The following is a 15,090-nucleotide window of genomic DNA, read 5'->3' on the forward strand; positions in this document are numbered from 1 at the left end:
GTTGAAATGCAAGTAGAAAGTAAGTGGCAGGATATAAAACAGGAAAATTGGACTGAGTTTATATCACAGATGATCCTGAAAGTCAGGGTTTTGTAGTCTAAACATTTATTGAGTGCCTGTCATGAACTTGGTACTACCTTCGGAGACCCACAGTCTGATAGTAGTGATTCTCAGGCAGAGCTAGGAATATAGTGACTAGTAGAGTTTGAAAAAAAAATGGTTGAATTTTATATTTATGGAATAGAAAAAATTCTTATTTTTTTATAAATTAAAAAGTATAAAAGGGTATGAGACTTTCACATTAACTGAAAGGAGATATGGGATAAATGTTGAGAAACACTGAGCTAGTAGCGTCCTAATTCATGTGAAACTTTCTGAGAAAAGGTATAATCTGTTGAGAGTGTTTAGGCCTGATGATTGGTGATAGGGCACTGGTTGGAGGGATGGGATCAGTTAGCTGTCACTTTAAGGAAGACCTGGCCTCCATACAAGAAATGGGGACGACAGGATGAGTGATATGGACGCAGTTGTAATCTTTAAGACTTGGCCATTGTCTGACTTTGTATAAGAGAGATTCTACAAAAAAACCCAAAGATCCAAATACATAGTTTTCAAATGTGAATGACTTGATTAGTTATTGCCTGGGTGGTAGTCCTAAAAATAAGAAACCAAATAAAATGAGAAAACATTGACTTTATCATAGGAGGGATGTGAAAAGTTGAGAATCAGAAAGAGGGGAAGATGCCTTGTAGCAGTCTGTGGAGATTTTCTTTGATTTGGGGGCTCTTGTGGCATTTTTTAAATGACTGCTTTCCTCACTGTTTCCTGGACTTGAATCCCTTTCAGGTTTTAAGAGTAATATAATATGTAGCAGTGTGTACTAGCTCACTATGAACACAGCTAGAAAGAAGCATACTCAGTACAGCTTTGCAGGGAGCCAGTCCCCTACATCAAAGACCTATGGAGAAATCTTTTGAATTTTTCTGGGCACTTCAAGAGTTAAACAGATTTGAATCAAGAAAATCAAAAAGTTTTCTACTTTTCTCCTCTCCTCTGCTCAATTCAAAAGGCAGTAACACAGTTCTGGATATGTAATCAAATGTGGTTGTCAGTTGCTTGGCTAGTTGAATGGGAAGGAATTAACATTAAATCAGGCCTATTTGCCATCAGTCTTGATAATTTGTAAGAGAGAGTAGAGAGGACACTGATGAAATTTACAGATGAACCAACTGAGAGGTCCCATCAGGAAAGAACGAGAAATTAACTTTAAGCATCCTAGAGAGACTGGAAATGGGCAGGAAGTAACCAAGCAAATATCAGCCTGGAAAAATGTGTATAATTCATCTGGGGGGAAAAAAAAAAAAACCAGTGCAAGCTACATGGCTGATAGTCAAATAAAGAAAACAATTGGGAAAAGTGCTTTAGAAAACACTGATATTGCAAATGGTCTCCAAGAGTTTGCATAATGATGATCTTTAAAGGTCTGTGTATGTTTCTTGGATTTAGGAGTACTCTTTCACTCATATATGTCAGATACACTCAGGTGAAATTAGGATGTAGAGAACATTTAGTCATAGTAGGATTTCTTTCAGGCCAAGGGTTTCATCTGCCTAGTTGGTTTGTTATTGTCTAGTGTACTTAAACTCTTTTTTCTAGCAATTAATTTTGTTATAACTTGGGCGCTTTCCCATTTCCAACCACTCAGCTACTCAGAGCTAACTCTAAGGCCAAAGGAAGAAAATACACAAAGCCCAAGATTGAGCTTCCCTTCATCTGTAATAATCTATCTACTTCTTCAGGGGAAAAAAAAATTATAGCTCTGTTCTAGTTTTTTAAGGGCCTTCCTTTTGAGGAGGTTATATCTCTCCCAAATCTATATCCATTTCTAATGTAGAGACTAAGGTCCTGTTGTCTTGAGGTAGACAACAGATCTTTCAAGGTCTTTCACTTGTTAGCTGTGTATGTGTGTGTGTCAACTTGCCATGTTCAGTAATACACGTAGTTGTTTTTGTCACCCAGCATTTATTGTGGTTGTCGCTGATAAATTAATCCCCAAAAGGAAAGTCCCACTCTAGCTAGAGTCATTGCAGCATCCAGTGGAGTAACAATGAGAATGGAGGGCAGTCACATCCCTAGAGAAATGTCATCTGGGTTCTGTTGCATAGTAACTGATTTCTCCCCAGAATAAAGGCTAGGTTGGCAAAATGACAGAGACCCCATGGCAAGAGGAAATATCTGTGGTGAGTTGAACATCAACCCACTACCAAGATGGATCTGTTTCAGAAGTCTGCAGGGCACATGCATGAAAATAAGTGTCACACATCCAAGAGATTAATGGACAGTTAGTCCTTGCCCTCCAGGGATAATCACAAGAAACACTTAATGCAAAACTTATTTAATCATCCAAACAGGGTAACTCTGTACATAATCATTCATAGCACACTAAACTATGTATTCAGATACGGAATACTTCCCTAGAAAATACTTCAGAGATTCTGTATAGTCTACAGAAATATCTAAAATATTTAGTCAACTACTAAAGCACCTTATTCTGCTGAGTACAGTTCTATACCACTATTCCAATCTCTTTATTTCCTAGGCTGTGTTGTTCAAATTGTCAGCTAAGGAATATTTTACTTATTTATTTTTGTGATGCTACAGTAGATCCATTTTCCTATCTTCCAGATTGGAGGATCAAACCATTTCTATTTGTTAAGAAGTATCTTAGTTAACTGAAAGGCCCCAGAACACCTGAGTTCTTACAGAACAACACAGATTTTTCTATATGGCGAGATGCTTATAATTCCATTTATTCAATATTGTTAAGGTTAACATTAAGAAAAATAGTTTGATGGAGCTACAAGCAATTCAGTGAAAACCTCACTCCACTTAAGCCAGTAATAACATTTTGGAAAGACCATTTGAGAAGCAAAGATAGTAAAATTGCACTTTATATATTGTATAAGCTGTGAAGTATGCATTGTAAGAATATCTCATTGAAGGTTACACATTTGCAAACATGTGTCCAGTTCTTTTTTCACTACCTATAGATTTGGGTCTCTTTCATTTACATATATACAGATATTATTTTTGGGAATCATCTGATTGCTTTAGGAAATTTCATAAAAGCATTATCAGCAGAAGAACTGTGTCACATGCTATACCTACTTATATTTAGAATATAGATTATATCCCTAATTTATAGACTACGTTTTATTTTTTATTTCTCTCTCTCTTTTTAATATTTATGTTTTGGTTGTAACTGGACACAGTATCTATTTTATCTACTTACTTTTATGTGATGCTGAGGATCGAACCCAGGGATAGGCAAGTGCTCTACTGCTGAGCCACAATCCCAGCCCCATAGACTGCATTTTAGATGCTTATATCAACATGTAACCGTCAGGTTAAAGCCATTTTTACGTTGACACACAGACATCTGGAACTGAACTAAAAGTAAGGGGATGGAATTATTTATATTTGGTTAGCTAAGTGGTTAATTGCTGTTGATTATGAGTTAAGATTCGATGTACTAGAAAATTTTAAATCAGCATGGTTTGTCATGCTGAAATTTGTGGTTATGCCCACTTTACAAATTTAACTCAGGTTAGATATTACTATCCACTGCACTTTAGTAATTAAGAGTCATACTTAAGAACAAAAGTAAACACTGCTATTATGTACTGTTTCGTTTACCTGAAAAGTGATGATAAAGAATAAGTAATAGAAATTGTACTTTTCTCTTGTGATGTATCTATAATTTCAGTCAGGCATGATGGTACATGCCTGTAGTCCCAATAACATGGAAGGCTGAGGCAGAAGGATCACAAGTTGGAGGCTAGCCTGAGCAATTTAGCAAGGCCCTAAGCAACTTAATGAGACCCTATCTAAAAAAAATAAAAAAGGGCTGGGCATGTGGCTCAATTATTAAGTGTCCCTGGGTTCAATCTCCAGTACCCAAACAAAACAAAAATTTCATAATTTCTAAATGTATATTTAATATGCTCATTTATTCTTGGCACATAAACCTATAGCAGTCCACTGATACCTTGTAGTTAGCCCTTGCTCTTCCATTTTGCCCACCCCTCAGTCTTGCCACATTAATATAACTTCACTGTCCTTTATTTTGACAAATTTTCTATATAATCATATTGTTAGAATGCACATAGACTTCATTCAAAAATCTCATCCTACAACTTTACCTTAAATTAAAGAGCAGGAAAAAGGAAACTAAAAGGAAAAGAAGAAGGATGTAAAGCATCTCATTGTCTGGTAAGTCCTCAGGTTTTTTTTTTTTTTTAACAAACATTATGAAATTCACTGGTGTTAACCCATGTAAATAAATTATTAATTTATAACATTTTGTTTGTAGGAACTGCCCTGATTTTTCAGATTCTGGCAAGTATTTCTTTTTTCCCCTCAGCTCACTTTTACTTCTTTTAAATGAAAGCTTTTCTTTCTGATCTGATACTTCTTTGTCTTTTAAATATAGGTTTCTAGCATCTTTGCATTACCTTCAGATTCTTGCAGAGAAATGAAACATCAAGCTCACTTAGTGTGTCTGACTCCATCTGATTGGAGGAGTACGTTAAGTTTCTGGCTGCGCTCTTTCTCACTGTCCCAGGAGTCTCATGATGCTGAGGACAGTCATTGCTTGTCATCCAGGGGACTGAAGTTTTAAGTCAGATATCTTCAAAGCTAACAGATATTAGGAAAAAACACACAAGCAACAGAACTAACATTGAACAATGACAGAGATAACTAATATTGTGATACAAAAAGCAAATGGGGTGAGTATATCAATTTAATCCCACGTTAATATGCGTGTCTCATCTTACTGTTGGATCTGGGTGTCATAAAATACTTTCACTGATTAGTTTAATTGTTGCTCTCTAATAATTTATGCACTGGCTTGAGAGAAAGGCTATAAAAAAGGTCTGATGTTCCAGTGCTCCAGTGTTTATTATTTACTTACTTAACTTTACATCTTACATTTTTGAGGTCCTATTGTCTGTCCTTTACTATGTGCTTGGTGCTAGATATTATGACTTTAGAGTTTAATGTACATTAGTACTTTTACCAGTTCTCAGACAAGGGAATCTTTTATGTTTGTCATATGTTTTTATTCTAAAAATACATAAAATCCTCTAAGACATTACAGTTATTATTTTTTTACAGTCAATATTCATTCAGAATTTCTATACTTTCTTTTTGTTATGACCTATTCCTTTCAATATTTTCTTTCCTCTGTTGCTACTCATTTTTCTTCAACTTGAAAAACTTCCTATAGTATTTCTTTCAGTATAGGTTTTGTATTTCTTCTAGTGTAGGTTAGAACCAGCTTTTGGTGTCTAAACTTGTCTTCATCTTCCTTGTAAAGAGGAGAGGAGAGAATTACACACACACACACACACACACACAAATTGTTTATTGAATTCTAGATTGGCAGTTCTTTTCTTCTTTCCCTTTGAGTGCGGCCCGGTTCGATCCTCAGCACCATATACAAACAAAGATGTTGTGTCCGCCTAGGCTGAGCTCCAACTCATAGTCCTCCTGCCTGAGCCTCCCAACTAATTAGGATTACAGGCATTTCCACAAATTCTGTCTTCTCTTTGCCTTTTAAAGGTGACGTTATGACCAGCTACTCAGGAGGCTGAGGCAAGAAGATCACAAGTTTGAGGCCAGCTTTAGCAACTTAGGGAGAGTGCCCCTGGGTGGGGGTGGGGGAAAAGATGTTATTATTTTTTGTTGTTGTTTCTTTCATTTCTGTTGAAAATCATTGCTCAGCTATTATTTCCTTTCAACATAATGTATATCTTTTTCTTCTGGCTGTCTTCATGATTTTCTCTTTGTATTTTGCTTCCAGCCATTTTTAACTTTTGGTATTTGTGTTTCTTTATGTTAAGTTTGCTTGGAGTTCATAGAGCATTGGATTTATAGCTTGAGCTTTCATCAGTTTTACAAAATTCTCAGCCTTTATGTCTCAAAATATAGTTTCTATCTCACTACCTCTCGTCTCTCCTTCAGGGACTCCAACCTTACACAGAGTTTTCATACACTCTACCTCACAGTTCTCTTAAGATTTTTCTCCATCCCTTTGTGTCTCTGTGCCATAGTCTGAAGACTTTTCAATGACGTTCTTTCTATTCGGTAATTCTCTGTTCATCTCTGCCCAACTTGCTCTTATTTTCATGTTTTGAGTTCGTAAATTTAAGTTATTCAACTTTTTAGTCTCTGAAATTCCAAGTGATTAAGATTCTAGTTTTGTGTAAACATTCTTATCATCTATTTTATTGAACATATTCATCCATTTTTTTAAAAAAAAAAAGTCTTTGCCAACTCAATATCTGCATCACTTTTTTTTTCTTGTTCCTGTCTCCTAAAATGCCTGGTAGTTTTGTTTTGTTTTAGTTTTGGACATTAGGTATAGAAACTGGTACAGGTTTTGGAAGATGTTTTCTTCTACCAGAAAGGATTCACTTTTGCTTTTGACAGGCATTTGGGTGAGGGGCAGATCACTTTAAGCAAGTCTGGGATTGAATTGATTTAATACTAAGTTTCAGTCTTTGTAAAAATTCTGTCTATTCCTGTTTCACTGTTATTTTTAGGATTCAGTCCTTTTAAAGTTCCAATTAAAAGCCTGATATATTTACTGGGGCTTTTCTTCTTGGCAGGTTTGGAATTCCAATTTTATCTTTCTGGTCTCACAGAACAACCAAAAGCTGTGTTCAGCTTCTTAGCTTCTTAGCATCCATGTTATTCTTGACATCTCCATGTTTTATTCTTAACTGAATGACAAATGTCCCCATAGGAAAAGTTGGTCTGAAGCTCAGGTTTACATTTACCTTCCCTCTAGAATGGCAGCCACTCAACTGCTTTGGTAGCTCTCTGATGTCTTGCACAGATTTAAAATAAAATTTTTTAAATATTTTAGTTGTTTTTAGCAGGATAGTTTCTCTGATGCAAACTACTCAGTTATAACCACAAGTGAGGAATTTAATTTTTAAGAATTATTTCTAAAAAAATCATAGTATCCACATGGATTGCCCTAGCCAGAGATATTTTTGTTTTTTGAAGTCTGAATCTCCCTTACTCTCTAATTTCATAATTTCTATCTAAGGTAAATTTCTCAATTATGAGACAGTAAAGTCTGATATAGTCTAGAAGAATGTACACGTCTCTGGCTAGACATGTGTCATTTGCCCTGTTCTCATCAGTCACACATCTATACCCATGTCAAAGTCAAGTGCTCCTAGTGTCTTTTATACTTCCCTATATAATACAGCATTATGTTGTAACCATTTGTTTGCTTGTTCATCTCTGCTGAACTGGAACTGGACCTCTGCTGTATTTATCTTTATGATTTCAGTGCCTACCATAGTGTTTGACTTCTCTGGAAGGTATCCAGCAAGTATTGTTTGAATAAAGTGTTTTCCTAGATAAGGTTATTTATATATCAACCATAATACTCATTAAATTCTCATTAGTAGTAATTTGAATCCAGAAAGATTTTTCTTTCCCCCCTTGACCTAAACCCCATATTTTATCCTACTTAAAGTCCGTGGATTCCATGCATTGAATCCATGGGGAGTTTCTGTGTTCCTAGAGTACTCAGAGAGAAGGACTAACAACAAAGTATAGGAAGAAAAGACACTGAAAACATGAACACTTTAAAGATCACAGTTGAATACAGTCCTCAGGAGAATAAATAAGGCATGCCATCCTCTTCCAGAGTCATGCTTTTCTAGCCCAGTGTTCCAATTCTGACTTCAGTGAACTTCCTTCTATGCCATTGTTCCCTTAACTCTTCATTAGCTTAAGACATGCATGGAAAGACTTAGTTCATTTTCAAAGCAAGCATATACTTTTTTTCTATATTATTAAAAGTTAAATTATTTGATCATGTACTCAAATTATTCTCTACAAATGAACCTGACATACTTTGTCTTCATTCCAGATGATTGGTATCAGAATTCCATTAACTGTATTGTGAGTATATTTATTTAATTTGAAATTAAAATAGCAATTATCTTGAATTAAGAATTTGGTTTACTGACAGATATCTTATTCTTTTTCAGGCTTATATCATTCTTAGCATTTGGTGTTTCCAATAATTTGAGCCAACAGAGTGCTAGCCCACTCATGCATGGGCTTCCTTTTACTGATTTTCCTATGCATCAAAAACATACCATTTTATATTTAAAAGGTGGAAATAAAGAATTCTTATCTTTATTATCTAACATTACCTAGCTCCCGCATATAGCTGGTTCAGCTTTATGTTTCCTCATGTGTAAGGCCCAGTGCAAAGTCATCTTAAATATTTCTTACTCTCTATTTTAGAATTAAAAAATGTATTTGTGAGCCTCCAGTTCCCAGTTATAGTGAAATAGCTTGAACATCAACAGACAATAATGATAGATGGATTTTAGTACTTTCAAGTTTTTTATTAACAATTTGACAATATTAAGAGCATGACCAGAGTAGGCAGAAACTAAACAAGAATCTACCTTTGAGAGATAGTGTGAGATTTATGGGGTTTTGCCTAAAAGCATTCTCTAGTCTTGAGGCAAGTGTTTAAGAAAAAGGTGTCAGAAGACTGACTTCAACAGCAACAGAACAATTAGAAAATTGGAAAATCCAGTTAAAGAGAAAAAAATTACTCTCCATATCCAAAACCAGGAAAATGTGATACTTAAGGGGGATAAAAAAGATCAATAGAAACAAACCCTGAGTGGGGCACTATAGCACACCTATAATCCCAGCAACTCAGGAGGCTGAGGCAGGAGGATTGCAAGTCCAAGACCAGCCTTAGCAACCAAGTGAGATCCTGTCTGAAAATATAAAATTAAGAAAAGACGAAGGAGTACTGGGGATGTGGCTCAGTGGTTAAGTGCCCTTGAGTTCATCCCCAGTACCAAAAAAAAGAAGAAGAAGAAGCAGGGCTGGGGATGTGGCTCAAGCGGTAGCGTGCACGCCTGGCAAGAGTGCGGCCCGGGTTCGATCCTCAGCACCATATACAAACAAAGATGTTGTGTCCGCCGAAAACTTAAAAAAATAAAATAAAATAAAGAAGAAGCAGCAGATCCCTAAGATGACCCAAATGTCACAGTTAGCCAACAATGATTTTAAGCAGCAATTATAATTATGTTCCACGACTTAAAGGAAAATATACACAGTAGATGAACATAAGGGGAATTTCAGCTGAGAAAGAGACTGAAAAAAGAATCCAAGTGGAATTCCAGAGCCGAAGAGTATAATAACTGAAATGGAAAATTTACTTGATGATCTTACCAGCATATTGGAGACAACAGAAGAGTCAGCAAATTAGAAGATAAATCAATAGAAAATATCCAGTTTGCAAAAACAGAAAGAAAAAAATCAAGGCACACATCTTAGTTGAAGGCAGGAAATAAAAGTGGAGTGGAACTAAAGTGAAATGTTCTAGCAGTTATTTCTGTAATGAAAAATAAAAAACTCTTGAATTTTGAATGGCTAATTATTTTAGTGTTTCCTCTGAGAATGAAAGAGAATGCGTGTTTTCAAAGTGTTGTGTTTTTGTTGACGTTCGTAGGCCATTTCTCTCATGTGACCATAACTTTCTTAGCTTTCTCTCCTGTGCTTCCTTTTTTCTTCCTCATTCCTTCCAGTAGCTGATGGCCTTTTCTTTCTGTGTGACTATATTTGGGAACCAGTGAGAATGAAAGAGGAGCTAACTTCTGGCATTGGACTAAAACAAAGGAAGGATGTATGACAAGTCATCATTTCAGGTTCCGCGTTCTGAGGTGGTTTGATGTGTTTTCCTGTTGTATTCCACTATAATTGTAATTTCCATGTTTTTGATATTTCAACGCATAGCAAATCAGTTCTTTTTAGACATCAACTTTTCTTAAGAATCTGAATTCAAAATGCCAAATGATACTTTGAAAGAAGCCCATTGTAATTATTGACCCCTCTAGACACAGTTCTGTTTCTCTTGTTTTAAACTCTACAGGTGTTTCACCAAAACCAACAGCACTTTTAGCAACAGCACCCTTCCCTTGATCCCAGTGATAGCACCTTATCCTCAGGATGGTTTGGAAATGAAGCCCCTCAATGCCATGAAGATGCCTGTGTGCCTGGCTTCCACAGTCCCTGACTGTGGCCAGTTACCTGAGGAGAGCATCAAGGACAGGCTGGCACCCCTACCTACCCAGCATATCTGCTGTCAGGACAATATAAATGGCATCAATTCTGAATCTACAGAAGACACAACAGAGTTTAACAGAGGTACAGGGAGCTGGTTTAAACCTTAGATTTCTAGATGGTCTTTAGTTAGCTGAGAACTCTATCAAGGAGAGTTTTCTCTGGTTACTCACGTATTTCTTAAGAGACTGAGCAAGGGTGTTGTGTAGTTCAGGAAAAGATAGGACAGATAAAGGATTCTTTAAAATTCTATTATTACTCATATATTTTATCTCAGGTGGTTAATCCCATTACATTCTGAAAAATATATCCAAATAGGCTTGGATTGAGCAGAAGCTTTGTAGGAAGAATGCATTTGTAAACATGGAACTTTTAGAACTTTTAAGGGGTTTATTCTAATCCCCAATGAATTGTATAACTGTTTATAAGAGCTCAATTATGTTTTAAACTTTTTGTCTGAGGGGTGGGAGGTGGGATACTGGTGATTGAGCCCAGCAGCCCTCTACAATGAGCTTTGACCCCAAACCTTTTTATTTTTTATTTGGAGCCAGAGTCTTGCTAAGTTGTTGAGGTTGGTCTCAAACTGACAATTCTCCTGCCTTAGCCCCCCACATCTCTGGGATTTCAGGTATATGCCACTGTGCCCAACTATTTTAAACCTTTTAAGTCTTTGTCTTCTCAGCTTCAAACCAAACATAACCTGGTTCTATTTTTGCTCATTATTATTATTTTTTTATTACTCGAAGTAATATTTTTAGATTGCTATGTGAAAAATCAGCTTTTATCATTTCATAAAATTCCCAAACCTTTCTCTTTTCAGGAGAGAGCTGTGGCCATTCAGAAACAGAAAACAAAATTTTAAGTTGGAAACCTCTGATTTTGCCACCTGTTTCAGAGGACTGTACTGAGAAGACTACGTGGTCTCCTCCTGGCATTTCGTCAGAGAGCTCATCAGGGGTCCTTCAGCAACCCCAGGAAACCTGAGGATGTGCAAATACATAGCCAGGTTCCCACCTCAAGCCAGTAACTGCACAGAACAGGCCTGGGAATGACCTGTGTGAAGGACATTAATTCAAATCACAGAAAATCATTATTTATTTTTTTGTAGTAATGTCATATGAATGTATCTTAAAATGTGTGTCCTTTTATATTATTTATGCCTGAAAAATGCCTTTCCCTATTCCTTCCTTCCCCCTCAGTAGGAAATGGCCTTTTACATAGTTTTCAATCATCTGGAGAGTAGAGGGATCACTCTGTGTTTTCTAAAACCCTCAGTGACACCAAGAACTCCTTAAGCTGTGGGTACAGTCTGTTGGCTTTCAGCTAGGAGGGAGTTGCACAGGCCATTTGAAGTTGGCCCCCTTCACATTTTCAGATGAAAAACTGTCATTCAATATTATGTTAACAGACCTGAGAACATTTCGAAATCAACCACACTTGCAACCTAATGTTTATAATAGCAGATCTGGCTGATAAAGTTTTACAAGAGTGCCTTCCATAAACTGCTTATTTACCTTCTGTCTGCCCATGGTCATCAAACAATGTTCAGTCTTCTAAGCACCAATCATAGCCAGTGTTGTGGACATGAGAGAGTGTGAGGTCTAATTGTATTATTGCAGGATGTGGGAGGACAAGTATGGCTGGAGAGAAATTAATGCCTTAATATCCCACTGCTTTAAAATTACATTAGTTTATAAAATGATCGTCACATGGCTCTTTTTCAACTATTTCTAAGAGTAGGAACAACAACAACAAAAAAGACAACTGTAAAGCAGTGGCTTGAAGAGAAAGATACTCATTTTAAAAAGAAAGAAAAGGGAGGCCTACAGTGACCTCTCTTGGCAGAAGCTCTTCATCCTGTTTTATAGGTATATGCTCATGGTGCCATACTACTTGACAATAGTCATTTTCTCACTTCGTATATGGAAAGCAGTTGGAACACATGAGTGCGAGTGTGTAAGTCGGTTTTTCATCACTGTAACAAAATACCTGAGGTGATTTATGTATAAAGAAATAAGATTTATTTTGGTTTCTGGTTTTAGAGATTCCAATCCATGATTGAATAGCCCTATTGGTTTATGCCTGTACCAAGACAGCATATCGTGGAGGGGATGTGTGGTGGAGCAAAAACCACTTCCATCACAAACCAGGGAGCAATGGGAGAAAGAGGAAAGGGCTGGGATCTCACAGTTCTATTTAAGGGCACACCCCAGTGACCTAAAGACCTCACCCCACCTATTAAAGGTTCCAAACCTCCCTATGGTGCCACCCTGGGGACCAAGCTTTTAACACTTGGACTCCTGGGGCACACTCAAGATCCAAACTATAGCAGAGTGTCAGAAAAGACTTAATTTTGAGGAAAAAAGTTTGTTTTAGTTTCCTGATTTTTTTTTTTTTTTCAGAATGCATTGTAAACAGGCACCTAAAGCTTTGATAAACAGAGCTTATGCATCATAAGTTGCTGCTGCCTCTGAGTGACAAGGACATTACAACTGCCTTTTGGAAGTCTTCTTTCTCAGTGTTAGGTAAAGAAAAACAAAAACAAAAAAATCAAACACTATAAATGTATTTCATATCTTGAGTCAGGTTTTCATGAAGTCACTGCTCTTTTTTGGATTGTGCATCCTTTTGGGGGAAGAAACAATCATTCTTCTTATATAAGATCGAGCAGTTACAGCATAAGTTGTTTTTTTTTTTTAAAAAAAAACTAGTTTCTCAGAAATTGCAGTGGAATAGAATAATAGAATACTATATTAATCAACTGTATGTAAATGCATCAGTTTTTCCTTACATATGTTTATATATTTTATAAATAGAACTGTTAGTGAAAATGTTCTGTTTCAGCTGGGTCACTAAGCTAGAGTTACTTCCAGTAGATTATAGGAAATATAGTGCCATAGCTGGATATTAGAACTATAAGAAAAGCAAGTTCTACATCCCAATGTTCATGCCTGTAGTGTACCAGATTAATTCGTTGTGTTGCTTAGATGCAATTAGCTTTGGAGGGGGATAGCTGCAGCCCTTACTTCTCTGACTAGCAAAGGACAAAGTCCTAGTACATAGAACATAGAATACCCAGTGTGAATCAACTAAATTAAACAGAAGAAGTTTAAGGAAACTAGGGAGTAGGTGTCCCTGGCAGTCATTTTGATTCCTGAAACAGGTGTATTAGCATAAGCTTTAGGTCAGAAACTGCTTCTAAAGATTGAGTTTGAATATGAGACTTGTCCACGAGGAAGAGAAAATAACTTTACCTTTCGGGCAATCTCATTCTGGACTGCTTTATTTATATGATTAGTAACGCTGTTTTAAGTGTTATTCATTTTATTGTATTTTATTTATAAAAATGCCTTTATATATTGAGATATATAAATATGAATATAAATATAGAGATATATATAGATATATATATAATTGCCTTTATGTTTAGGAGTTATGAGTTCTCCCTAAACGTGAGTTGCTCTGAACTTTCATGCCCTGCAGGGTCATCAGAAACAATCCTAATTAATGGTACTTCCCCAGGAAATAAAAGGACATAGGACATTGTGGGGGGCAATACTCACATTTGTTAAGGAACTCCTGTGTCCCAAGTTCTGAGCTCACTGCTAGTTACTATTATCTCACTCTACCCTCACAACAAATCTACCAAGTTGGTATGAAAATTCCAAGGTCACATAAAGAGCTGAGTTGGAACCCAGTGTATCTGTGGTCATCGTGTATGCTTCTGTTTTTTCCATACTGCTTTCCAGAAGCACTAGGGTTCACTCCTATAGAACTTGCCCAGTAACTTGTGCTGTCGGTCTGCCCCTGCTGTGTAATTCCTCAGAGGCTCTGTCTCTGCAGCTGCAGAAGACCCCCACCCCTGCTCCCCTCCCCCCCTCTCTACCCCACCCTACCCCCTCCCCACCCCCACCCCCTCCGGCCTTGGCAGAGCTCTGTGCTTGTTACTGTCTCTAGCAGACCACAGTCCTCCCCTGGATGCCCTTCATTCCCAACCCCTGACCAAGACCTTGATCTTCACTCTGCTCAATGATCATGAAATTGATGAGGCCTCTTCAGGTTCCTCCTAGTCCTAGTCCTTGAACTCTGATTCTTTGTTCCCCTGTTCCTGTTACGCCATTCCACCATCTCCCTTTGATTTTCTTCTTTCAGTTATGCACTGATGGTCTGATGGCACCTGCCATACAGGGTGCAAGTTAAATTGCAATGTTCAAAACCTTTTGAAGCTGTCTTTTCAGAAAGTATTTCTTGCTGGGTTTTGCTTTTATAAAATAGGTCTCTAAAGACCAAAGCATCCATACTGGGTTGACCATGTCACATCATTCCAGCTGTAATACTGCCAAGAAATTAATGTTTATAATTGAACTTCACCTGTGTTGCTCTATTTTTTTAAAACAATGACTCTGAGATGCATGTTTTGTATCATATTGAAAAGTATGTTTTTATTTTTCCCTAAAGTTGTAATATTGTTTGAAATTGTACATATTTTAAATGATGTAGCTTTGACAGGTTTTATCTGTTTGATGTGGTTTTATATTAAAAAGAGAATGCTGCTTTCATGGAGAGTAGCCCTTGAAGATGGGGAAGCTCAGATACCCCCTGTTTGTAAAAAGTGGCCTTATGGTTTGTGATTGGGGGTGAGTGTAATGTCTGGAATTCTTTGGAACCTCCACCTCTGTCCTTTGCTGAAAATCCTATGTACACCCAAGAGCTCAGTAAGTTATCCCTTTATCCTGACTGCAGAGATCAAGGCCTTGAAGAGTAAGATCCTGGGCAATTATTAGATGAGGAGGCTTAGCTAGGGGGCTGTGAAGAGACTGGGGGAGCCCCCCCAACAGGGTAACAGAAGGGTGAGAGAAGTGGGGAGATTGTGAGGAGGTCCCCCTCACATCTTAACTTTTTACCATT

At 37.0% G+C, this 15,090-nt stretch overlaps 1 protein-coding gene across 5 annotated transcripts in view; it reads left to right on the forward strand.

The window, feature by feature from the left end:
• Window positions 1-14,759, forward strand: part of Cdon (cell adhesion associated, oncogene regulated) — a 97,314-nt gene extending 82,555 nt beyond the window's left edge. For 4 of the 5 annotated variants that reach the window (XM_076846197.1, XM_076846195.1, XM_076846198.1 and 1 more), the window contains 2 exons: window positions 9,992-10,266; window positions 11,003-14,759. In XM_076846197.1, the coding sequence (XP_076702312.1) occupies window positions 9,992-10,266; window positions 11,003-11,166 (439 nt within the window). In that variant the 3' untranslated portion in view covers window positions 11,167-14,759. Of the gene's footprint in view, window positions 1-4,214; window positions 4,406-9,991; window positions 10,267-11,002 lie in introns of those variants that run through there. The other variant, XM_076846199.1, reaches the window with a different exon arrangement.
• The last annotated feature ends 331 nt before the right edge of the window (window positions 14,760-15,090 follow it).

Source organism: Callospermophilus lateralis, chromosome 2 (assembly GCF_048772815.1).
Source record: "Callospermophilus lateralis isolate mCalLat2 chromosome 2, mCalLat2.hap1, whole genome shotgun sequence".
NCBI classification, from domain to species: Eukaryota; Metazoa; Chordata; class Mammalia; order Rodentia; family Sciuridae; genus Callospermophilus; species Callospermophilus lateralis.